We start from the raw sequence: 24,021 nt of genomic DNA on the forward strand, positions 1-24,021 counted from the left end.
GGTTCAGCATGCTCTCCAACATGCTCCGGTCCATGGGGATAACCGAGTACCAGAGCGGGGACTCGGCGATGCACGACCGTTCAGGCTGCAGGTAGAAGACATCGTTGCGGTTCCGCAGACTCTCAGGACTGTAAAGAGAGAGGAAGGTGAGCCATGGGATACCAGCTCCAGCAGATCTAAAGGCCTGGCCTGCCCTCATGGTTATCAAGGGGGGCTTGAGGCTTGTCTCAAGCCTCTCACCCTTTGGCAGGACAAGGACACAAACTTGCTCCTGCCTCAGGACCAAAGCCCCTAACCAGCCAAGCACCAAGACTCATACTGCACACTCCTGCCTGTCTGGAGACAGGCAAGTAGTGGAAGGGACCATAGAGAAGCATTCTCTCAACCGTGGTCTATACAAGCACCACAGACCCTGAGCAAGGCTTCACACTCAAGTACAAATGTTTGGAGAGTAGCAGCCACTCCACAGCATCCCACCAAAGGTGGCCCCAAAATGGCATATGACCCTTCTCCAGACAAAGCCTCACCACTTGGAGAGATAAAACTCATAGAATTTGACTGGGCATCGGAGTGGGTTCATCCTGTTCTCCCGCTGCTCCAGCATCGGTGCCTCCTCCTCACGCTTCCGTTTTCCAGAGCCACCATCTGCAGAGGGGGAGAGACCAGAATCACGGTTGGGAAGCGATGGGGGTGGCAGGAGGAGGGTCACAGAGAAGCTTCGGCAGACCCTACCTCGGCCTTTCTTCTGCTTGGCAGGAGCATAGTAGCGGATGCTCACCACCTTTGTCATGCCACGGGCCGTGGTGCACTTGCGGGACTGGCGCACCACATTGGTGAAGGAGAGCTGCATGTGCTCCTCTGCTGTCTGCAGCCCGAAGAATTTGGTGTTGAAGAACATGAGGGTGTTGAGGAGCACGAAGGGCGAGTAAACGCCCAGCTGCTTGCACTCCCAGAGGTGCTCTTCTTCAACACGTGAGAAAACTGTGTCTGCAAGGGACAGAGAAAGAACCAGGTCACATCAACGGTGGCCTTGTGGCAATCCCTTCACCCTGCCCAGGCAAGCTTACTGCAAAAGACTGACTCTTCACAACATCCCCTTTTCCACGAGGTTACTTCTCCAGAGCCATCAGCAGAGCTAGGTGCTGCCTCTGCCCAGCCATGAGCCACCCCAGAGCGCAGTCAAACCACAGGCCAGAACCCAAATCAATCCTAACCGCGCATCCCTATAGGGGGCCACAAAGTGAACTCCAGGTCAGTGCTCCACCACACTCAGCGTGAGATGAAGGAAAAGCAGAAGGCAGGACAGGCATTGTCACCTCCTGCCTAGAACATAGGTCTGGAGCCCAATGCCTCTGCCTGGGACAGCCAATATGCAGAGGTGAGGCTGAATCTGTGAACCAACCTCTGGCAAGACACAGCAGGGATGGCAGCCCAGATCACACCATCATGAAAAGCCTCTGCAAAGCTCTAAGTTAGTCCGCTCACAAGACAGCAGCACAGCAACCCTGGCCAACACTTAGCACAGCGTGCAAGGCTCGCCCGTGTGCTGGGAACACAAAGGCATGGGCCAGCGTGCCTCCTGGTTTGGTATCCTCTTTGCCAAAGGGTGGAGACATCACTGTGAAGTGTTGTAAAGATTCAAACCGTCCCAGGACACAAAGTAGTCATGCTCTGCTCCCAGCTACCCTGACTCGGGGCAACAGAAGGTGCTGAGGCATAAATCAGGCTGGCTCCACTGCTGGTATGGGTCAGTACAATCCCAAGACACAGCAGGACCGTGCTGCCTATGCCAAGGAAAAGGGTTGAGGCTGGGGGAGCACACTCAGACTGGAGGATCCAAGGCTAGAAGCACAAACTGGGTACGTGTGGTGACTGAAGGTACTCTGGAAACACATACTATTTGGTAAGATTGTGGGTTGCCAACCGCTCAGGGACTTGTTCAGCTCCTGCACGAAGGTCAGGTAGTAAAGGTCTGTAAATATATTCACCATACGATTGTTCTCGAGCAGGTACTAGAAAGGACAGAACACACAGTCAAGAGAGACATGGCAGCACCTGGAATGCAAACCTTCCCCAGAGAGCCCAGGGCACACGTGCAGAGTGCCCGCCCTTGTACAACCAGAGCTGCAGGGCAGACTCCTAAAACCAGCCACTTCTGAGAGATGTGAGGAAAACTGTGGGGCATGACAAAGCAGACTTGGTGCTGAAGAAGGGACTGAGTTTGGGGAGATCTCCCAGCCCTCCTCAAGGACGTGCAAGAAGGGTGCACGGGTGGGGAATAGCTGCCACCCTACTCACTGGGCTTGGGAACAAAGACCGAACCAGGTGGGCTGCTGTCCTGGGGTGAGGCACTGAGTGAGAGTCTAGTGAGCCTCTCCGGGTCCCCAGAAGGCAGAATAAAGGGTACAAGCTCCTCTCACCAGATCTGACCCCCAGGTCTGGCTGTGGAGGACTTGAGGGCAGCACGCCCTCCCTCACCTGCTGGATGCCAAGGCAGAGGTAATAGATGCTGTCCGGTTCGTAGCGCTCCCCATTGGGCCGTGTTATCTCCTTGACAAACTGGGCCAGGCCATAGTTGAGCTCAGCTGCTGTGCAGGCCAAGATGTCTTCCTTGATCCTCATGGGCTTGGCTGTGGAGACAAGCACAGCAGCCTCAGACAAGAGCCCGCAAGGCCAGGAGCACCTCAGCACCCTGGGACCCAGCTTGTGGGAGGTTTCGGCCACTCCACCCCATCCAGACAGGGCACTTACGGCCGAAGCGTAGCTCCTCTCCCTTGCTGGTCTCTCCGCCTGCATACTTGGCTTGCACCCAGGACTTCCAGGCATTCACACCGTACGAGTAGTTCAGCACTGTGCAGCTGGGCTGGCTGCTCATTGAGTCCCGGGAACAGCTTTCGGAGAGCACCAGACGCTTCTGCCCCTGCAGAGAGGTGTACTGTGAGACTGGGAGAGATGCAAGAGTCCCTGCCACCCCTCAGACCTGCTGACTGCCAGCTCCCTCCCAGTGTGCCTATGCTGATGCCAACATGCCGACTGCCAAGCCAACAAGGTCCACTAGTTATGAGGACCACAGGCAGGAAAGAGGCCAGCTCTCACATGACTTGTGGCATTCAAAGCTCCTCCAAAATTACAGGCAAGTATTTTCATTGAAGGAGTGGTCCACAGGCCAGGCATGCCCTGAAGGGAGAGGGCACAACCTCCCCTGCACACCAAAGCCTCTGGCACACTTCACCTCATACGTCCCAGATGGCAGGTCCCACTCCAAACCCAAAGAGCTTTAAGTAGGCAGTACCCATGGAGAGCTCACCTTTCGGACAGCACGAGGCAGATCTTGCTCTGTGGACACATCATCTGGTCCCACCAGCCCACAGTCAAAGAGGAAGTCCACACTGGGGTTGATGTCTAGAGGGTCTGAAAGGAAACACAGGCAGAAGGGCTCAGTTGAGACTTCTCGCCCTGTCCCCTGTGCTGGTCTGGTTCTTACAGCAAGATGAAGAGGGAACACGCCGCCCAACACTTCACACCCTCCACCACTGCCTGGCATGAACTTTTAGCCACAGCCCAACAAAGGAAATACAGCTCTGGCAGATGATGCTAAGCTTTCTCATACTAACCAGAGCCCCACATTCTCCTCTCTGACAGTTTTTTGTTTGTTTCTTAAACCTGAGGAACATTCCTCATCCTCTTGTGCCAGGCCTGCACTGGGGACAGCCTGGCACAGGCACTCCAATTCCCTGCCTTTTGCTGCTATCATCCTGCCTCAGCACTGCTGTGCTCCTGCAAGTCCCTGCCTCTTCTTCCACCTTCTGCCTGCTAATAGACACAGAATTGCTATTCTGCCATCTCCCACGATGCCATGCCCTGCCCAGGTCTCTCTCTTGCCTTGCTGGATCCTCTGGAATCAACATCCATAAGCACACTAGCACTGCTGCCCTGCTCTTTGTGCTGTTAAAATCAGCCTCTCGTTCCCCCTTCTCTGCAGACCTATGTTCATGACAGGCCAGTTAGTCTAGACAAACACACACTCCCTCAAAAGCGGTGGTCTCCTCATCCCTGCTGTAAGCAGTCATCTGCAAGACTCTCAGTTCCTGGCCTCAAGCCTGGTCAGTCAGAGGGCATGGGGAGGTAAGTTCACTCAGCTCTTAATGCTGCTGGCAATGGTCGGCTGAGGGCAGTGGGAGGACCCTGCTGCAGCATGAGCAGCCCTGCAAGCCTTCTTCACCCAGCTCTTACTCTTAGGGAAGTCAGCCTCCAGGTCCTGGCCCGGCTCATCGAGGACATTTGCCATCTTGACAGCCATAGCCAACACATCGTCCCGTGCCGGTCCAAACAGATCACAGTCCTCCAGGAGACCCTCTGCACTCTGGTTACTCACCAGGTCTGCAATGTAAAAGCAGATCATAAACTCAACTTTCAAGAAAGTCTTCTGTCTGTTTTCCCTGTGACAGCTGGAAAATGAAGTCAGGCTCCTTGCAGCACAGTCCTGTGCTCAGAGCAGCTCCACAACATCTGTGCTGCCCAGCTTTCCCTGGACAGTGAGACATTGGACGTTTGTCCTCTTGCCAGCCACAGCCCTAGTTACTGGGGCTTGAGGAATGCAGCTGTGAAGTAAAAAGACCTGCAAGGTCAGGACTACTAGTCTTCTGGCTGAGAAGCTGCTTGAGGTAAGAGCCTGAACGGCCACCTGAATAAACTACCAGTGCTGCACATGTGTCACAAGACTGGCACCCCCAAAAGGGACAATGCCAGACACTGCTCCCTTCTGCAGCTCTTCCCTCCTGGTACCTCCTCAGTAAAAGTTGAGAACTTGCTCTTCCCTGCTCCCTTTTCAAAGGCTTTGGGAGAGCTGCAAGCCAGGCAGATGCTCTAGCTTCAACAGCCAGCAAACCCCACATGATCTCAACTGTTGGGCCAGACCAAGCCTTAGCAGAACCTACCACACAGGTCCGAGGAGGCCTTGTCCAGTTCCTCAGCCTCTGCAATCATCTCGGCCATGGCCAGGATGTCAGCCTCCAGGGGATTGGAGGGGATCTTCACCTTCAGCTCCTCAATGGTCTCCACAATCTTATCTGTGCTCTCCAGCGTGGTGGGCAGGAACATTGGCACAGGCACCTGTCGACAGCAGCACATCAGGCAGAAAACTGACACTCAGCTGACTGACATAAACGCAGACGCTGGACAAGAGGACGAACAGAGAAGCAGGGAGGCTGCAGCAAGGCAGGATCGAGACAGTAAGAGAACACAAGCGGGTGGAGTGTGTCGCTTACCGGGACAGGCATGGAGAAAGGCACAGGTACTTTCTGGCAGTACATATGCATAGGCACAGGCACGAAGATCGGGACGGGGATTGGCAACACAATCACCTGGGGCTTCCAGTCAGCCTCTGACAAGAGCAAAAGTACATCAGTGAGCTTGCTCCCAGCAGCTCCTTCACCCAGCCCGCTGCACACTGCCATGCCCCCAGCCATCCAGCACCACGGTCCCTCCAGCCACCAGCTTCTGTCACTCATGGGCAGAGCTGGAGCAGCAGCAAGCCAAACAGCCCTGCAACAAGAGAGGCTTGCCTTAGCCAGCAGTGCAAGCCCTGCTCTTACATGGCCCTGCTGAGAGGTCTAGCTGCCTTGCATATGCTGGAGACCACATATACATGCCCAACAGGAGCTACACAGTGGAACCTGCTCAGCAGATGGCCCCTCAGAGAAGCTGACCATCTCCAGACGAACAGGAGCTGTCCCACAAGAGGTGGGATCATGCTGCAGTGCTCTCTGCGTATCTCCTTTTTCTGCTGATGGAAATGGGCTCCCTGCCTCCAGTCCTGCTATGTGTGCCCTCACCTCCCCAAGACTACTCAGCGTGGGGCCAAAAACCCAGCCACTCTGTACAGCATTTCAAGCTGGATTCACATTTAGTCTGCAGGAGGGACATGCCACTTGCCTTTCCAAAACGCCCCTGTAATCCTCCAGTTATGTCTTGTTTTCCTACCTGTCTGACATCCTTTGGACTTCATTTCTATCTTGCAGGAAACGCCCCGGTTCTGCATCAGTGGTTTACACATGGCAGCTTTGTTCTTCCGAGGGGTGGCTGGAACTGGAGGGGGTGGGGGAGGTGGCGCAGCTGGAGACATCTGGGCTGAGGAGGTCTTTGCTGACAGCTGAGAAAACGCAGAAGGCAGGAGGTTGGTGTGCACCTAAGGCAGGACCACCTCTTCCCAACCACAGGTACAGCTCAAGAGACTCCCAAAGCATCTCCTGGAGCCTGGCAGTCCCCAACACACACACACACACACACGGATGCTCCCATGGTCAGACTCAGCCAAAGGACTGCCAAGCTGCTACTGGTAGGCAGCAAGCCTGTGTAGCATCTCTGCAGCAGCCAGCAGGGAGTCTGGCATTGGTTACTCCTGCCCCACGGGGCAATGGGGAACACAGTAGGACAGCAACTATACCCAAGCACAGGGGAGCACCACGCAAAGAGGAACCCATGCCACGGTGGCAGGCTGTTCTGGAGCCCATCATAGACTCCTGGGGAAAGGCTATTTTTCCCCCTTGCAGGTGATAGGCTGATGCTGCCCTTCCCAGCAGCTCTCATCAGCTCCCACTACCCAAACATCTTAAAATGCATCGGTTGTAGAATGAAATCTCCCTGAGCAATGGCAGATCTGTCCCCTCTTTGGGCACAGCCCCTTTGTGCTATCTTGCAAACTCCTACCTTCAACAGGCCTTACCATGTTAGTCTCTGCCTTCTGTGAGGAAGGGGCAGGTGGTTTTGGCTCTGAAGTCTGACCTGTAAGACAAAGCAACACCTCAAGTTCAAGAGCTCCCGGGTGAACAGGTCCCACTGCTGGGACAGGAGGTGGCAGCAGCCAGAGGGCAGGTACAGGCTCCCCAGCAACTGCTCCTGGCCACTCCAGGAACAGTTAATGTTTCTGCAATCTCTAGTCCTAGCAGCTCAGAAGACACTACAACTCCAACATCAAGTCATTCCCATGTCATTTTGTGCTCCCTTGCAGTCCACCCCATTCCCATCACAGCAGGTCAGGAGAAATCCCAGCCCCTTGTAAAGAGAGGAATCCAGGGCTCCACTCCCAGCTCTGCCTATTGGCTTGCTGTACCGAGCCATGGCCCCTCCCTGTGCCTCCATCTCCCTGATACAAATATCTTGGCAAAGTGCTTCGAGATCCCTAGGAAGAGGGTGACAGAGCTAGCAGTAGCATTATGAGATACCCCAGAAAGCAGAGAGACAGCTTTGCAGCCCTAGGGATGCAGCCCATTCCCCTAAGAAAAGAGAGGATCACCTGCAGGTGAGAGGCGCATGTGGCAGACACTAGTCTCAGGTGGTGACAATATCATCCAGGCTTGGATGATAATTCCAGCTCATTTGTTCTGCGGAGAGCCTGCACCCATCTCAAAGCCTGATGAGCTAAAAGAGCACCCTCATTCAAGTCTCCTGTGAGCCCTGGTTACCCATGTGGCTGGGAAAAAGAATTGCCTTCTACAGCACTGACTAACCGTGGGCCATGCATGAAGGAGACACCTGCAAGGAAAGCAGCAAGTCTCAGCACCCAAAGAAAGTGGCGGGTCCATCTGCACCTCCTAAATACAGGTAGAGTCTCCAGGAAAGACCCAGACTCCCAAAGGTCCAACACATGGGCATTTGCACTGTGCGGATTTCCTCCGTCCCGAGGAAACGCAGGACAGCTCTTGAGCAACTGGAGGACCAGCAAGGTCTGCTTGCTGACCATCACAGGGGGATGGGTAAGTTCCAGTTGGAGGAAGCTCCCTAGCCTGCAGCTCAGCATTCAGCCATAGGATCTGCAACGGTCTCAATGGGTCCAAGAACTCCCCCTGACCAGTCTGAAGTAGATCGGCAGCAGGTCCACATGGGAGACATCAATGGCTTGAATGAGAAAAGACAAGCTATGGAGTATGAGCAGAGTTTCTGCTGCAGCAGAATCAAATACAAAGTTGATTGCCCCACAGGCCAATGATTTAGGACTAAGGGAAACAAGATCCTTCTGCCACAAAGCTCCATGTGCTACATGTCCAGGCTTCCAGGAAAGCTGCAGCTTGTTCTTTACTCTCATCCCAACACCAGCAAGGGGCTGTCAAGGCATTGCCTGCACCAGCCATGACTTCTGGCCCTCTATCCTCTCCAGCCCCTTGGAAGTCTTTGGGCACAGTTCCATGGCAGAAGCTCTTCAATCCCTCATTACACAGACTGTTCCCAGCAAAGGAACAGTCACTTTTATCATCAGCAAGCACTCTCAGGATCATCAGGTTAGCATCAGCCCCTGGGTCACAGGAATGAATGGTTTCAGGCAACCACTGGCTGCAAGAGAAGCAGCAAGTAGTCAGCAGCTCTGCACAAGATAGGCCTGAAATCCAGGCAGTCCCTGTGAGCTGGCAATACAGCTGCCAGGTCCAAAGGAGACCCCAGCTGGACCAGGCAGAAGCTGTTCCTCACCATGCACTGACCAGCTGCTCCTCCTGAAATCCCCTGCACAGCACACTGGGCTGGAAAGCTCTCTGTGTAAGCACATGGCAGGCCCAGTCTCCAGCACCCTTCCTTTGCAAGCTGAGCAGTATGCCACAGTTTCGGGACAAGGATGTCCACAGCTATCCCACAACTGGCAGAGAATGGGTATGCCAGAATACACAGAGGGCCCAGTGCCACCAGTGGCATTCACCAAGCATAGCAGCTGCTGGGGCAGCCTGGAGCTTGCACACAGCCGAGCGCTTACCACTGCTGACGGGCTTTTCCTTGGCTGCCCTCAGAGTCCTCTGCCTCACAGGGTGCACGGAGAGGCAGCCGTGGCACAGTGAAGGGTGATGCCCCTTGTGCCAAACAGCAAAGTCCTTGTGGGCCTCCAGAGACGTGGTGGAGGTGGGGCTCAGACTCTTGCAGTTGTTGGTGGTGAAGGTACTTGTCTCAGTCTTGTGGTCCATGGCTCCAAGGAGACTATGGCCAAATGGTGTGAAACATGCTTCCCTCTGCAGGCAGAGCTTGCTCACTGTGCCTGTGTCCCAAAAGCAGTGTTACTGGTCCCTCACAAGCAAGATGCCTTGAAAGGAGAGGACAAATGGAACAGCATGGCTAGGGCTGTGGAATCACTTGGTGAGCTACAGGAACCAGCAGGTTTAACACCTCTTCCTCCCCTGGGCAGCAGGACAGTCTGTGTCCCATCAAGCAGACTCCCCCAGGCACCCCCCATGCCAGCAGAAACCAACAGTTCCTTATCCAGGTCATTCCAGTGTGCTGCCACTTGAGCCATCACCTCACATGGCCTTTTACAGACTGTGGCTCTTGGAGGGCAGGTTGGGACTCCCCTGGCTGGGGGAATCTGCTGCTTCTGGCAGAGCAGCTCTGCTTTGCTGTCTAAGCAGCACTGACATCCAAGGCTTCCCCCATCTTGCAATCAGCCCACTGCTATCAGGAGAGGAACCAGGAAGAGTCTGAAGATGGAGGATGAGGTCTCTCACAGGAAGGTCCTTGTCTTGGCTTCCCCTCCTTGGTGCTCCCTAGTCAGGGTTTTATACCTCATGAAATTCCAGGGAGGGCAGCAAAGCCCTGAGCCTGCGATGCAGGTATCTGTCGAAGCTTGATGCACCGAAACGAGTCTCACCACAAGCTGCAGGCATTTCAACTAGATCACATAGATTAACCTAGAAGATCATGGCCTACGAAAGACCAAGCAGAATGAGACTATGTGAATATCCGAGGGCCAAGCGATGTCTTGTCACTGTCACTACGAGCACCTTCCATCCTGAGGGACCCCAAAGCACTTTGCAATCTTCCATAAGCAACTGGTTCAACTTAATGATAGGAAATGGGGCAACAGGCAGTGAAAATCTCCTCTCCAGCTGGAACTCCATGGATGCAGAATGGGGTTATCCAGGACATGGGGTTGGCAACTCCCCAAAGCTGCAGCGATCTTTGGGCAAGTGGTAGGACTCCAATCTAACATCACAAGACAGAATGCCTCCAACAGCTCAGCGCTCCCTCAAGATCGTTCTAGGTTCAGCTCTGGCTGAGGAGAGCCCACCTACAGCATCACCAGCACCACTTCCTGCAGCACCCTGTGTTTTCCTTGAATGTTTCCCATCCAAGCACTGACCTGGCCCAATCCTGATTAGCTTATGAGATCTGAGAAGGTCACAGCTTGGAGGTGGTGTGGAGCTGCAGGTGGATTATCATGCCAAACCACGCTGTCCCCTAACCCTGTAAATCGAGCTTTCCGCTGGCAACATGAGGATGTTAAATCCCTGAGTTTCCTCGCTAAGACTGTGAGCTACAGGCAGCACGCTGGCACCGGCTCCTCCCGTCTGGGCCCTGTGTGTCATAGAACCATAGACGTTAGAGATGGAGAAGCCCCATTAGGTCCCACTCCGTCTTTTCCCCCCCAAGGGCCAGTGCAGGATTGTTCCCTAGCGTCTCATCCAGTCCCGGGCAGGAAGCTTCCACCCCTTGCTGTTCAGTCTTCCCTGTGTCTCTTGGACTGAGCTATGCAGGTCCCCTCCCTAAATCAGCAGGCTCTCGGGCCCCTTCTGCGTGTCCAGGTTGGGCTGGTTCTGTTGATTGTAAAATCGCAGCAGACACTGCTGGTTGCAGAAGTGTTTGATTTGCCCCCGCCAGTGGATGGTTTCCAGCAGCTTCCCCTGACGCTTGCAGGCATGGCACCGAGCTGCCTAAAGCCCGCATCAGCAGGAGAGAAACAACGAGTAACTAACCACACCCCGTCCGAGTGCAACACAACTCTCCAGTGAAAGGTGCACATAGCAAGGTGCTGTGAGCTTCCCCACAGCAGTGCCCTGCCAGTGCCAGCCGGGGACTCCAGCGGTGCGAACTTCTCACAGCAGCACTAGCCGCGGATCCAGCACTGTGAGCTTCCTCAGTGCAGTGCTCTGGCAGGATCAGCTGGGGACTCCAGCTACGTGAGCTTCCCCGTAGCAGTGTCCCATCATTGCCAGGCAGGACTCCAGCAGTGCCAGGTTCTCCGCAGCAGTGCCAGCCAGACTCCAACAGTGCGAACTTCCTCAGTGCAATGCCCACTTATCTGGGTGCTGTGCCCACCACAGCACTTAGCACAAGCTGCCAGTGCCAATACTGACCTTGAAGTACCAGAGCAAGTATTTGCTTTTGCAGTCTTCACTACAGAAGTCCCAGGTGCTGCCCTCCAGCTGCTCGGTGACCGCCCGCTGGCAGGTCTGAGAACAGTAGGTGCAGGTGATGCAGCACAGGCCCAGGTTCTTGGTGAAATCCTGTTTGTAAAGAAGCACACACCCTGCGGAGAAACAATAGGAGTGAAACCTTCCCAGGATGAACTGGGGGCCTCCCTGACCCAAACATGACCAGAATCCAGGTCTGCGGAGACAACAGAGCACACGCAACACACTGTAGGGAACAATCCAGCACTGGCCCCTGGGGCTGGGATAAGATGGGACCTCATGGGGACTTGCCATCTCTCACCTCCATGCTTCTAGGAAGAGTCTGACTCCAACCTCCTGTGTGCAGGAACCCAGCAGGCAGGGCAAGGCCAGGTCAGGCCAGCCCAGACGCAAGAGCGTAGAAGTGCATGATGACAGGAGGAGCGGAGCTGCCACCTGCTGTCTCCCCAGCCCCCAGAGAGAGAAAAGCTGTGAGAAAGCCCTCCCCAAGGACACAATGAACGGTAAAGATCTTGCCCTAGGGCCTGGCTGGACAGCAAGCCATCCCCACGACAGTCCTCCCTTCACTGCATAACAAGGCTCTCGCCCCAGGGCCTGGCTAAGACAGTCTCCCCTCTGTTCCTCTCCATGCTCTCTTTTCCACCCCCAGCATGGGCTGGCATGGGGGCTCTGCCTCTCCTGTGCCTTCCCCAAGTACCTTCGCTGCAGAAGTTCTTCTCTACTCCAGAGAAGCGGATCTTCTCATGCAACAGTTTCTCCTGCTTGCAGTGCTCACACTGAGACACCACCCCGCGCAGCCGCTTGAAGTCCTCACAGCAGTCCTTGCAGCAGAACTGATACACCTTGTCCTGCCAAAAAGACCGCCACCGGGTCAGCCAGGCTGGCAGGAGGTCCCCACACTTCTCGGGGAAGCAAGAGCAAGACTACGGGGCTGAGCCAAGTCCCCAGCTCTCCTGGCACGGGGTTTGGCAGAAGTGGTCTCCTCCTGCCCTTCTGACATCCTGCAGAACATCAGGAGCGCAGCACTCAGCGCACGGTCTCCAGGCACATCTTTGCAGCTAAGGCATTCAGAGCACTGGCACAGAAGGAGCTCTGCTTTGAGCAGGGAGAGGAAGTAGCCCTGCGGTCCTCACCAGGGCTGGCCTCCACCTCAACATCCCCCAGGGAAAAGTCCTCACCTGCCAGTCTAGGATCTCCGGCTTCCCGCTGAAAAGATTGTGGCAGTAATGGCAGTTGAGGTGGATCCCACCTTCTGGGCTGGTGCGCTGCGGGAGACAGAGACAGCTCATGGAGTGAGGCACACAGAGGGCAGCAAGCACCCGCTTTGCACTGTCACCACCTCCTGCCTCCTCCACCATTCACAGCAGTCCATCTGCCCCTGCTCAGACCTGTGCTTGGTGCTACTGTCAGTGACTCACAGTCAGTCCATCAGATCATGTCTCAAGCTCCTGGAGAGCAGATTCTTGAGCAATTTCACTTTGCTTCCAGTGTACTGGGTCCAGCTCTTCTCAGGAAGGCAAGCTTTCAAGCTGCCACCCCTCTGGATTTGAAAACATTAAGACACAGGGCCTCCACTACCTCTTCTGAGAATTTCTCTAAAAGATCTTGAAGCACGCGTGCCTGGTTTCTATTTTCAAGGTAATGCAACTTCAGAATTCAAGCAGCCATTCTCATTCCACCTTCCTCTGCTGGATTAAACAGCCATTTAGCACTTGGTGTCTTGTCCACAAGGATATATTTATTAATAAAGTAATCTTCCTGGTTTTCTTTCTGATAACCTCAGATAAGGTGCTCTGCAAAAGCCTCAATACATGCATTTTTCAAGACCAAATGTAATTTTTCTGTCTTTTTTCAGCATACTTCCAATTTTTCTTCAACATCAAAAATAAAGTGGACATCAGATGAACATCCTTCCTATCTGTGCAACATTCTAGGTAGCTCTTTTGCTTCCTAGCCCCCAAACTTTAACTCCCTGTTCCTCTGCTTGTACTTGCAATAACTTAATTACTCCTTCCCTCTGTGGCTGGAAACTAAGACACTCATACTGAATGGCTTATCTGCTGTAATCCCAGGGCCTTTTAAAAATCCTTACTCTCCCAGGACTTACATCCCCATGTGACTTAACTAAGGCTGATACACGATCTCGCACTGAACTGTGTTTAAGCACATGTTAGTAGGAACCAGTCTTGTCAAGCAATCCAATTGCTTTGCTTTCTGTGACTGCCCTGACTGCAGCATGAGTTAACACTTCACCAGTTTTTGTTTCATCTGCAAAATTTTATCATGCTTACTTTGACTTTATTGCCAGATGACTGATGAAGACGTTGAACTCCTTAGGCTTAATACTGATCCCCAAGAAGCCATCTTGAAACACTCTCTTCAGTGTTTTTCCTTTGACAAGTATGTTCGGAGATCTGCCAGCGAGAGAGTTTCTAATCCAGGTTATGTATGGGTTTACTCATACGTTACAATGCTGATTTTACACGGTAATAATTCAAGTTAGGTGAAGTCCTTGGTTACTGGAAAAACGGAAACATCGCAACCATTTATAGAAAGGAGGATTGCGGGAACTACTGACCTGTCAGCCTCCTAGAAGCTATGCCAAGTCACATGGAGGACAGGGAGGTGATTCAAGACAGCCAGCATGGCTCCACCAAGGGCAAGTCTTGCTTGACCAATCTAGTGGCCTTCTATGATGGAGTGACTAAATCAGTGGACAAGGGAAGAGTTACGGATGTCATCTATCTGGACTTCTGTAAGGCTTCTGACATAGTCCTCTACAACACCCTTTTCTCTAAATTGGAGAGATATGGATTTGATGGATGGACTGTTCAGTGGATGAGGACTTCACTGGATGGTTGCATCCAAATGGTAGTGGTCAATGGCTCAATGTCCAAATGGAGATCAGTGATAAATGGTGTCCCTCAGGGGTCAGTATTGGGACCAGTAGTGTTTAATATCTTCATCAACAACATAGGCAATGGGATCAAGTGCACTCTCAGCGAGTTTGCAGACGACACCAAGCTGAGTGTGCAGTTGACAACCCTGAGGGATGGGATGCCATCCAGAGGGACCCAGACAAGCTCACAAAATGGGCCTGTGTGAACCTCATAAGGTTCAACAAGGCCAAGTGCAAGGTCCTGCACCTGGGTCGGGGCAACCCCCAGTATCAATATGGGCTCAGGGATGAAGGGACTGAGAGCACCTCTCCTATGAAGACAGGCTGAGAGAGTTGGGGTTGCTCAGCCTGGGGAAGAGAAGGCTCTGGGGAGACCTTACTGTGGCCTTTCAATACTTAAAGGGGGCTTATAAGAAAGATGGGGACAAACTTTTTAGTAGGGCCTGTTGTGATAGGACAAGGGGTAATGGTTTTAAACTAAAAGAGGGTAGATTTAGACTAGATACAAGGAAGACTTTTTTACAGTAAGGGTGGTGAAACACTGCAACAGGCTGCCCAGAGAGGTGGTAGATGCCCCATCCCTGAAAAGTTTAAGGTCAGGCTGGATGGGGCTCTGAGCAACCTGATCTAGTTTAAGATGTCCCTGCTCATTGCAGGGGGTGTTGGACTAGATGATCTTTAAAAGGTCCCTTCCAATCCAAATTATTCTATGATTCAAGTCTTATGAAGTCTACAACTGTAAAAATTCTACAGCTACCCTACCAAAACCATTTGATGGATCAAGGATTTATTAAAAACAGAAAAACCCAAACACCCCAAAAAAACCCAATACAAAAGCTACAAGGAAAAAAACAAACCCTAAAACCAAATTCTGTAACTGCCAGTAACTAACTCTCTACATCTAGATTCTCTAAGTTTTCTCAGTTGCCCAAGGTATGTCCTGGCCTAAGTTTCCCAGGTCTTCCTGGCTGTTGCTTTGTTCTTTGGCAACTGTACAAAACTAATATTCTTCCAGTTGCCTTTGAATACCACAAACATTTCACATGTGCTGAAACTTAACATCAGAAGATTAAAAACCACCAGTCAAGCCTTTGAGGATTATTAAACATGAGGAATCCAGGCCTGCTGGTTCCAAATTTTTAGACAACACATCCTAGAAGACTCATGTTCCTTGGTGACACCTGGCTCGGAGGGCAGCTCTGCCCCTTTCCACCCCACTAGCAGGTACCCACTGTGCTTTACTAGCTTACTTGCGGTTTTGCTCATGCTGTTGTAAGGCCACTACATCCCAAACCACTCATGCAGCACAGCTCTGCACTGCACTCCCACTGGGCATAATCTGATTGACAGGAGTGAATTATAGCCTGCCTTATCCCAACGGAGGAAGGGGAAGATAGGGCCAAGACTGAGTTATTGGCAACTACAGTCATTGCAACTCTTGTGCTCCGGCAGAGACTTTCTTATGGACCCTTCCTGAGGAGCTTGAGGAAGGTGGAGCCTCTGCTAAGTGTGAAAGGAGGCATAAGCTCTATGGCCCTGCCCAGCATGAAGGATATTTCAGTACCTGGAATTTGGTCCAGCAGCTGGGGCTGCAGAACTGGTAGACAACCCGGTCTGTCTTGTTGTAATAGCAGGGTTCAGATAAACTCTTTCTGCAGAAGCTGCAGGGTCTAGGGGGACCTGATGAAACAGACAGAAATTGGTGAGGGCAGCAGCACAGGACGTGGACTGGATTCTGAGGATAGCATGCAAGCTACTCACTCATCCTCAGTCTGGCAAGCTATTATTAAAAAGCAAGGGACAAGAACACCAGGAAACTAAGAGCACCAGACTCTGCTAGGACAGAAATGTTGAACACAGATGGAGAGCAGAGTAGTTCAAGGAAGTGACCCTGGCTCTATAGGAATTTGGACAAAACAGGCTGCAATACTTGCATCAGAGACCATACCCATTCCTGGACACCGTGCTACTCTGTGTAGTGGAAAGTGCAATGCCAGCACAGTACAGCACTACAACTGCTTCCTGCACTCTCAGGAACAGTAATGTACACTACCCCTCAGTATTAAGAGGTCTACATGCTGCAAGGGTTCCTTCCTGTCCAAATCTCCTTCCACTTGTCTCACTGGACTCCTCCTCAGGGAAGCAACATGCCTTCTCTCCAGTCTCATCACAAGCAATAAATAATACCAAGGAGGGAGTTAGAGTGGAGAGGTGACTGATTCCCTGTACATAGTTGCTCTTACCAACCAAGCCTGATTGCTTCACTTTGTGGGAGGTAGTGCAGCAAATGGAGCAGAACAGGCCCATCTTGCCACTGCGATCCACATTGGGCAGCATGTCGAAGTTCTTGCACAGAGTCTTGCACCACATGCATGGGTAGACCCGAGTGTTCTTCTGCAAACACAGAGTAGATGAGAGCTGCTAGGGAGACCATTACAGCTGGTGAGGTTGAACACTCATATCCCACCCCACTACCATATCCACCACAGGGCAGCTCTCCTGCAGGGAATACTTGATGCCATAGCCAGGCTCATAGTTTGCAGGTTCACGTGGTGGCAGCAAAAAAGGCTGCTTTCAGCACTTCACTTTCTCATTTCAAGTGCACCCTGGCAGGAATAAAGAGCTTGGCAATCCCACCAAGACAGTTCGGTGAAGCTTGCTCAAGCCACAGAGGAACAAATTCAGCCAAGCTTTCGGGAGACATCCAAAAGAAGCCAGCCCATGCTAACTGCATACACCAGTGTCACTGCACAGTCCAGCTTACTGAGTGCCTGATCCGTGCTTGTGTCCAAGACAGGCCCCATGCATAATGAGTAAATTCCATTTGCCTGCTTCAAAGTTTCTCCACAGCAATCTCTTAAATGTTTTGTCAGCAATAAAAGGTAAAGGGGATCCAAGTCACCTGCTATTGCATAAAGTGCCCTGTGCCACCCTGAGCAAAAGAGCTGTGTGCCCATGGAGACGCCCCACCGTAAGCAGCCAACTCCACACACCTTCTTGTAACTGTTGAGACAGGCAGAGTTGCAGAAGCGTTTTTGCTGGCCTTCATGGAAGAGGTACTCCAGGGGCAAGCCCTTGTTGTAGATGTAAAGTCCACAGTTGTCACAGCAGTTGGTTTTCAGCCCCTTCGTGGCTCGGAACTTGGTGAAGCAGGCATCACTGCAGATGCGGTGAACCACGTTCCCATTGCTGACCTCATGCTGGATCTGCAGAGACATCATTGCTGTCACTCCCCCAAACCATCATGTGCCTCCTTCTGATGCGTGTGCACCACTACTACCACGGCCCTTGGGATAACAGGCTGTTACACTAAAACTCGGGCAAGCGCCATACTGGAAGTTGGTGTGGACTCAGGCTGGCCTCCCTCACCAAGAGTCAGCACAGCAATGGCGAGAGCGGAGTGGCAGGAAGCAATGAGCTTCAGGACAGGGAGAAGCAGAAGCCTCATTTCTTCTGCTGGAGTAAGGGCTGGTTCACAGTAACAAGGAAGGACCTGGGAGCAAGCCCAAGTCAGCTCAGGGGTTGAGGTCTCACACCACAGGAGAACCTGGCAAACGCCCTGCAATGGTCCCAGGCAGGGCCAAGTGCCACAGATCACAAGCAACTCATCCAGGACATGGGAAGGACAAGAGATTTGTTTACCTCGCCAGGTTTGTGGCAGACACTGCAGCGGCTGGTGTCCAAGGCATCTGCGGACTGAGGTGCTGGTCTGTGCTGCTGGGCCTCGTAGAGGGAGAGGCAGACAGAGGTGCAGAATTCATGGAAAGAGCCACCTGAACCAATCTGGGCAACCACAGAATCCTTGGTGTTCCAGATCTCCCTGGGGATCAGGAGGGGATGTGTTAGTGCAGGGACACACCAGTCCTGCCACAAAGGGAAAGGATGGCACGCTGCAATGCATAGGATTTTCTGGTGTCCCAAAAGGGTGGCAAGAACTGTCTCACAGCAGGTTCTGCCCCGGCCCAGAGGGGTGGTGCCTGAAGACAGAGCATGCAGGAGGCTGTTTTGAGATGAGGTTGGGATATGGGGCACTGAAACTAGGGACAGGCAGGAAGAGGCAAGAATGTGAAGGGGGTGTAGGGAGCATGGGATGTGCAGCATGTGAAGGAAGACATGGAGCAGCAGCTGGCAGTGGGCAGGAGTGATGTGGGTGAATGGGAAGCATGAGGGATGGGGACTGGCAGGTAGGGCTGTGGGGCAGGTGAATGGGGTCACAAGTGCAGAAGCATTGAAGAAAGGGGAATGAACACACACTTTTTACAGAAGGTGCATATCTTCTTGCCAGGTGGTTTTTTTGAGAAGGTGGTGAGACAGGAGCTGGAGCAGAAGAGCTGAGGGAGCCCTTTACGCTGGTAGGCAGTTTGGCCCTTCTGCAGTGGGGTTCGGCAGTTGGCACAAGTCATCTTGGTGACAGTAGAGCGGGCAGCTCGCTGAGCCATCTGAGTGCGTAAAGACATGCGAGTTGAGCGTCGGGTACGAAAAGGAACAAAATCCTCATCGTTGGGATCATCCACCATTGCATCAGAGTCTTCATCAGAGACCGGAACTGCAAAGCAGCAGACAAAGATGCACAGAAAACCCTCATTAGGAACTGAGACAGAAATCTCTGCCATGAGACACATGCTGGGGCCTTCTGGGGTCACCTTTCTGGAGTCCTGCTACATGCTTTGTACCTGTCTGGGTGGAATGATAAAGGGACCCTTAAAAGATATTCTGTTGGAATTGGAGATGAGTCAGAAGGTCTTTAAGCAAACTGGGCTTAAGTACAATTCCTCTCTAGGAAGTCATGATTTGCCAAGGTTGAGCAGAAGCCCAAAGTGTGAACATTTACAGCAAAAAAACCTCCAAGAACCGGTAGACCGTAAAGGGAACAAGCTGGATCACCAGCCTCCAGCAGAGGTTGCACAGGGAGGCAATGAAGGAGCAACACACAAATACGAGGGAATGGCAGGGTGACACTCTACATCTCAAAGAACAGAGACTTCACGTACTTCTGCAGGAAAATCCCCAAAATGTAACCTTCCTTCAGACAGCCTGCTGCCATAGAGACAAAGGAAGAAAGTTCCTGGCTTAGGAGATGGAACACAGATTTCCTGGGAACAACCCCCCAGTTCATCCTATTACTTGGTGCTTGGTGTCCATACACCGCTGTAAAAATACTACAACCCTCCCTTCAACCTAAATGCCCTGAGAAAGCAAGGCAAGTACCCCAGAATGAAGACTCACGGGGTGAAGGGACCTGTCCTGTGTAAGAGGAAAGTCTGCACAGAAGCTCCAGAGTTCCCACCGTACTCACACCATGAACCACCTGCCCACAACAGGCCTGAGCCCTGCTCCCTGGCTGAAAACAGGCATTGGCCAGCCCTAGTTACTCACTGCTCTCAGAGGAGTTCACTGTTTCAGGCCTGGTAGTTTCTGATCTTCTGGCTCGTTCACTTCTTTTCTGCTCCTAGAAGACATTCAGAAAATACTTAGGCTAACCATCTGCTAGGACAACCATGGATAAATAACCCAGATCATGGTGGAGTTCCAACTTCAGGGATTTGCTTTCCCAATAACTAGGCTGAAAACGGATAAACTCCATGGATACCTGACCAGAGTTGGCAAGACGGGGGAGAGGGGGAAGTAGGCTTATGACATTCCAGATGGGGGTAGCAGGGACACAATGAAGCCACATTACAGCACAGTGGCAGTGGACAGGGATCACTCCATCACCGGAGACACGCAAACTCCTTCCAGAGGGGTGACGAAACAGCCAGTGTCCCTCACGGAGTTTGACAACAGCCAGCCACCCTCTATGCTCCTGTAGCATACATACTTGACTGCATTTTCCTCACCTTCTCAGTTGGCAGCTCGCTTCCCTTCCCAGACAGGCCTTCTCCTGGAACAGAAGCACAGAAGCTTGCATCTAACATCTTGCTTTCCTCCAATGGAAGAGGACAGTTGTTCTTCAAATGCAGCCAACCTTTGGGTCAGTCTGCACATGAAGCCTCAGACAGTCCCGGCTAACAAGCACAGTTCTGGTAGTGATCAGACACAAGAAAGCTCCTAAACCCATCACCTGTAGTCAGAGATCCAAACAGGCAGCTTGGGAGGAGTCCTGTAAGGGGGAGACCTCCCTGCATGGGGGAGGCATGCTGGGCAGTTGCCTCCAACTGCTTCTGGCCAAGACTGAACATCTCCTGAGGATGGCCAGCATGGGCAGAGAGACTTTGCCTATTGGAAACACCTTCTTCTGGTGACCCTCAGTTCCAGCAAAAACTCCAGTGATGAAGAGCCTGAGCTAAGCTGGTGCACAGCTGCAGCTTTATCAGGGAAGCTCCTAGCTGACACAAGCATTGAAAATCAAAGTTAAAGCTAGGAAAGCCAGAGCAAGAGCTTGTGTGCACCAAGGAACCAGCTGTAAGCAACACACTTTCCCCAAATCTAGCCCATCAGTAGCATTGACAATTTCCATAGCAGGGGACGATGGGAGAAGTTGGAGCAGAAAAGAGACTCCAGCATCACCAACATGCAGCTGGATGACCTCCTGAGCAAAAGGATGCCAAGTTCCGCAGAGATAACAACCTACCTGCTGGTGGTGAGGCTTCCTGTGCTTTCAGTGCACTACTTTCTTTAAGTGAGTTGTTCCCACTATCATCCCCTTCCTCTGCCTGGTTCTCCTCCGTGGGCTCAGGGGGAAAAGCTCCAGTACTGTTGTCTGCGCTCAGTTCCACCTCTGCTTCCCCTGCGAGCACTTCCCTCTGTAGGGGTGAGCTCTTCCTTGGTGCCTTCAACCTCATCTTCTTTGTCTGTTTAAGACTGAGTTGTGTGGGGGCCATTGGCGGACTTGAAGATTGTGCTGTGATTTCTTCCATGGCTGGGGCACTGCTGAGGTCCCCGGAGTCAGGAATGGGCTGTTGAGGCAATTCAGGGGTGTTGTCATCAGACAGTGCAGGAATAGCAGCAGCACCATCTTCCTTTAGGTCCTCAGAATCATTTTTTGGTGCATCTTCACCTTCTTTCCATGTTTCTGGAACAAGGGCTTCTCTAGAGAGGGCAGAGGAATCCACCGGTCCATCCTCCACATCCTGGGAAGGATGTGGCTTATACAGCCCATCCAGACCCTCTGATTTATCTAGCTCCATCAAGTCTGCAGTTTTACCCAAGTCATCTAGGACATCAGGTTTCTCTAGCATATCCAAGACACTAGGTTTATCTAGAACAAGCTCATTTGATTTGTTTAGTTCAGACAGGCTGTCTCCTTTCACTAGAAGGTCCAAGTCCCCATCTGCAGTCATCTGCTTGGATTGATCCCAGTCAGGGGGATGAAGAACTGAAACTTCCTGGGTAGAAGCTGTTTGGGAGCCCAGGAGATCTTCACCAAACTCCATGTCAGCAGGGAGATCACCAATAAGTGGTTTGTCAGGCAAGGACAGGGTGTCCAATGATCCTGAAAATTCACTGGAATCCATTTAGAAGATGGCAACTGGAAATGAGACAGACACTTGCAAGTTAATGAAAAGTAATCTAATACAGTTTGGTATAGCAGATGTTTGGGAACTCTACAGCCTCCACACACCTCACCACAGTACGGCAAACAGACTTGCTTATGCTAAATGACACAGCAGGGTATCAGAAATTACTCGAGTATCAATTCAGGACGCTTCACACAGCTGTTCTGTAGTGTGTAATACCCCCTTCCCTGCCTTCCTCTCTACCTCACTAGACCTAAATAATCTGGTCTGTCCTTTCTTCTGATCTGTTCTCACAGAGCTAACACATCTTTTATTTTTAAAATCTGTTTTCTTTTAAACATAGAGGTGGAAAGAACTCCTCTACAGGAGTCTGTGCCTTGAACAAGATAAAGGATGACAAGAAGCATTAATTTTGTCAGAGGACAGATATAAACCATGTTATAGTATAACTACAGCTACAGCATAGCCCCAAAACTACATGGGGTAATATTCAGACACAGAACAATTGGAAAAGCTTAAGTTAGAACTAGGAGGAATTCTGGAGAGTGGCAAGAAGAAAGGTGGTAAAGCCCAGGATGTTAAAAGTAGTCATGAGAGGAAGAACAAGTAGCAAAGTAGACACGAGCATGCAATGCAGAGTCAGGAAAAAAGACCAGTGTGACTTTGCAGGGTACAGACAGTGCACTTGCACAGGAAGATGTGATGCTAATTGCTAACATCAGAGGGACAAAGTTACAGCCCAGTTTTTCATGGTCAACATTATCATAAGACAGAAAGGGCAAGACTTTGATACAAGGCAAGTAAGCATTTGCATCAATAGTGGCTAAAAACAAATGATACCCCCAGAAAGGGATAACGGTTGACAAACCTGAAGAGGGAAAGGGAGAAGGAGCTGGAGTCTACAAGTGGTGAGGCAGAGTAAGACTTGAAGTAGTATCATGTCCCCAAAATAAGCTGTAAGAAAACACCACAAGGAAGGCACTAGAATCCAAAGATGTGGCCACAACCTATCCCCCCCATTACAGTCATTCTAACTCTAAATTTGGCACTGTTTTAAGCCCTGAAGCAGAAGATTCAGCATTCCTGTCTATTGGGGTTTACTATGGGCATACCCCATCTATAGCAATGAAGGAGGCAACCTGAAATAATTTCACTGGTGATGGCTGATTAATTCTTTCCTTATATCCTTCCCTCTGAAAGGATAACCTAGTCTCATACACAAATGGTTTACTCAGAACTAAACAGGACATATTTGGACAGAGAATGTACCCAACTCCTGAAACTCATTTAAGCAGGAGTTTAGGGAATCATACCCTACAGCTGGAGTTCAAAGTCATTGCCTCCTTATTTTATCTAAAAACACAGCAACATCTTCTGTTTCACAGTGGCAGATAAGCACTGTTCCCACAATCACAAACAGAAACTACAGAAGATGCAATCTTCAGAGATGCTCAGCAAGTTTCACCACTAAAGACTTTGGTGATTCTGTTCACTTTAGTTACAGAGGAGACAAAGCTTCTAGAATGAGCCAATCCAGAGCAATACAGGATCTAATACGTTTTTTAGGGTGGCTGACAGAAAAAAGAACAAAGTGAAATTGAAATAAAGAGATCTGAAAGAGAAGTCCTAACCCTCCCAAGATGATAAACACATTTTTTCTGCTACTCTGAATACAAACAATGCCTCCTTCTCAAAGATGTCCCCCAACCAGATTTCCAGACAGGCAGCAGACCTTACAACAATAAGCAGCAGAAAGGTCAAGCCACCCAGATGAATAAGGAAAGTTTATTTATAGGTATACTTAACAGGACTAACATACTCCTCAAATTCACCTTCACTTTGCCCGAGTCTGCAATGAATCACAGAGGTGGTACTCCTACAGTATTTGCCACTTTCAGCTGGTCTAGTCTTTGCTTGGTAGAAACGGACCCTTGGAACAATTCTGGAGTGTAAGAAATCCATTCGGGCATTCCCTCCCATAGGGTAATGCAAGTGACAAACAACCTATGAACTTGCCATGCTACTCATGTGCTCTACAAATAGACCAAATGCATTTGGTTTCAACAGTGTATACCTTAACATTGCTTTCAAGCTTTGGGCACAAGACCATTACAATGCAAGACAAGACTCTGACAAACTTAATTGTGACAACATTGACCAACAAAATAGTCTTAAAGAGAACAAGTATTCTGCAGATTAAGCCAACTCCAAACTATTGGTATGTAGTTGGGACAGATACGCAGACCTCTCTGCAGATCCAAGAGTCCGCACTAAGACTCACTTGCACGTTCTGATTGAAAGCACAGCGCTTGCCTTGTGTGTTCAAGGTCCTGTTCACTTTCACCCACTCTGTCCAAACCCTCCCGGCATAACAGTTCACATGTTCTGGCAAACAACCCAAAACTTCTTCTTAGGGTGTGCAAAGCTAAGGACTGCTGCAGTCAGTCAAATGAAAGGATCGTGTATTTGAATGTCCTGTTCCTATTCACACCAAGAATGG

At 51.3% G+C, this 24,021-nt stretch overlaps 1 protein-coding gene across 1 annotated transcript in view; it reads right to left on the reverse strand.

Annotated features, from left to right (window-relative positions):
- The window catches only part of ZMYM3 (zinc finger, MYM-type 3), a gene marked incomplete at its 3' end in the record, with an annotated part of 21,792 nt that extends 274 nt beyond the window's left edge, over positions 1-21,518 (reverse strand). The window contains exons 1-25 of the mRNA XM_009704755.1: positions 20,636-21,518; positions 19,902-19,945; positions 19,441-19,513; positions 18,319-18,610; positions 17,707-17,884; positions 17,058-17,270; positions 16,308-16,458; positions 15,629-15,744; positions 12,344-12,430; positions 11,863-12,013; positions 11,109-11,281; positions 10,528-10,685; positions 10,469-10,476; positions 6,725-6,783; positions 5,983-6,151; positions 5,268-5,383; positions 4,938-5,112; positions 4,234-4,380; positions 3,308-3,411; positions 2,752-2,920; positions 2,479-2,630; positions 1,898-2,012; positions 733-987; positions 528-645; positions 2-128 (exon numbers count right to left, since the gene is read on the reverse strand). Of these exons, the coding sequence (XP_009703057.1) occupies positions 2-128; positions 528-645; positions 733-987; positions 1,898-2,012; positions 2,479-2,630; positions 2,752-2,920; positions 3,308-3,411; positions 4,234-4,380; positions 4,938-5,112; positions 5,268-5,383; positions 5,983-6,151; positions 6,725-6,783; positions 10,469-10,476; positions 10,528-10,685; positions 11,109-11,281; positions 11,863-12,013; positions 12,344-12,430; positions 15,629-15,744; positions 16,308-16,458; positions 17,058-17,270; positions 17,707-17,884; positions 18,319-18,610; positions 19,441-19,513; positions 19,902-19,945; positions 20,636-21,518 (4,233 nt within the window). The remainder of the gene's footprint in view (position 1; positions 129-527; positions 646-732; positions 988-1,897; positions 2,013-2,478; positions 2,631-2,751; positions 2,921-3,307; positions 3,412-4,233; positions 4,381-4,937; positions 5,113-5,267; positions 5,384-5,982; positions 6,152-6,724; positions 6,784-10,468; positions 10,477-10,527; positions 10,686-11,108; positions 11,282-11,862; positions 12,014-12,343; positions 12,431-15,628; positions 15,745-16,307; positions 16,459-17,057; positions 17,271-17,706; positions 17,885-18,318; positions 18,611-19,440; positions 19,514-19,901; positions 19,946-20,635) is intronic.
- Between the last annotated feature and the right edge of the window lie 2,503 nt (positions 21,519-24,021).

The sequence above is a fragment of the Cariama cristata genome, unplaced genomic scaffold (genome assembly GCF_000690535.1).
Source record: "Cariama cristata isolate BGI_N322 unplaced genomic scaffold, ASM69053v1 scaffold9187, whole genome shotgun sequence".
Classification (NCBI taxonomy): domain Eukaryota; kingdom Metazoa; phylum Chordata; class Aves; order Cariamiformes; family Cariamidae; genus Cariama; species Cariama cristata.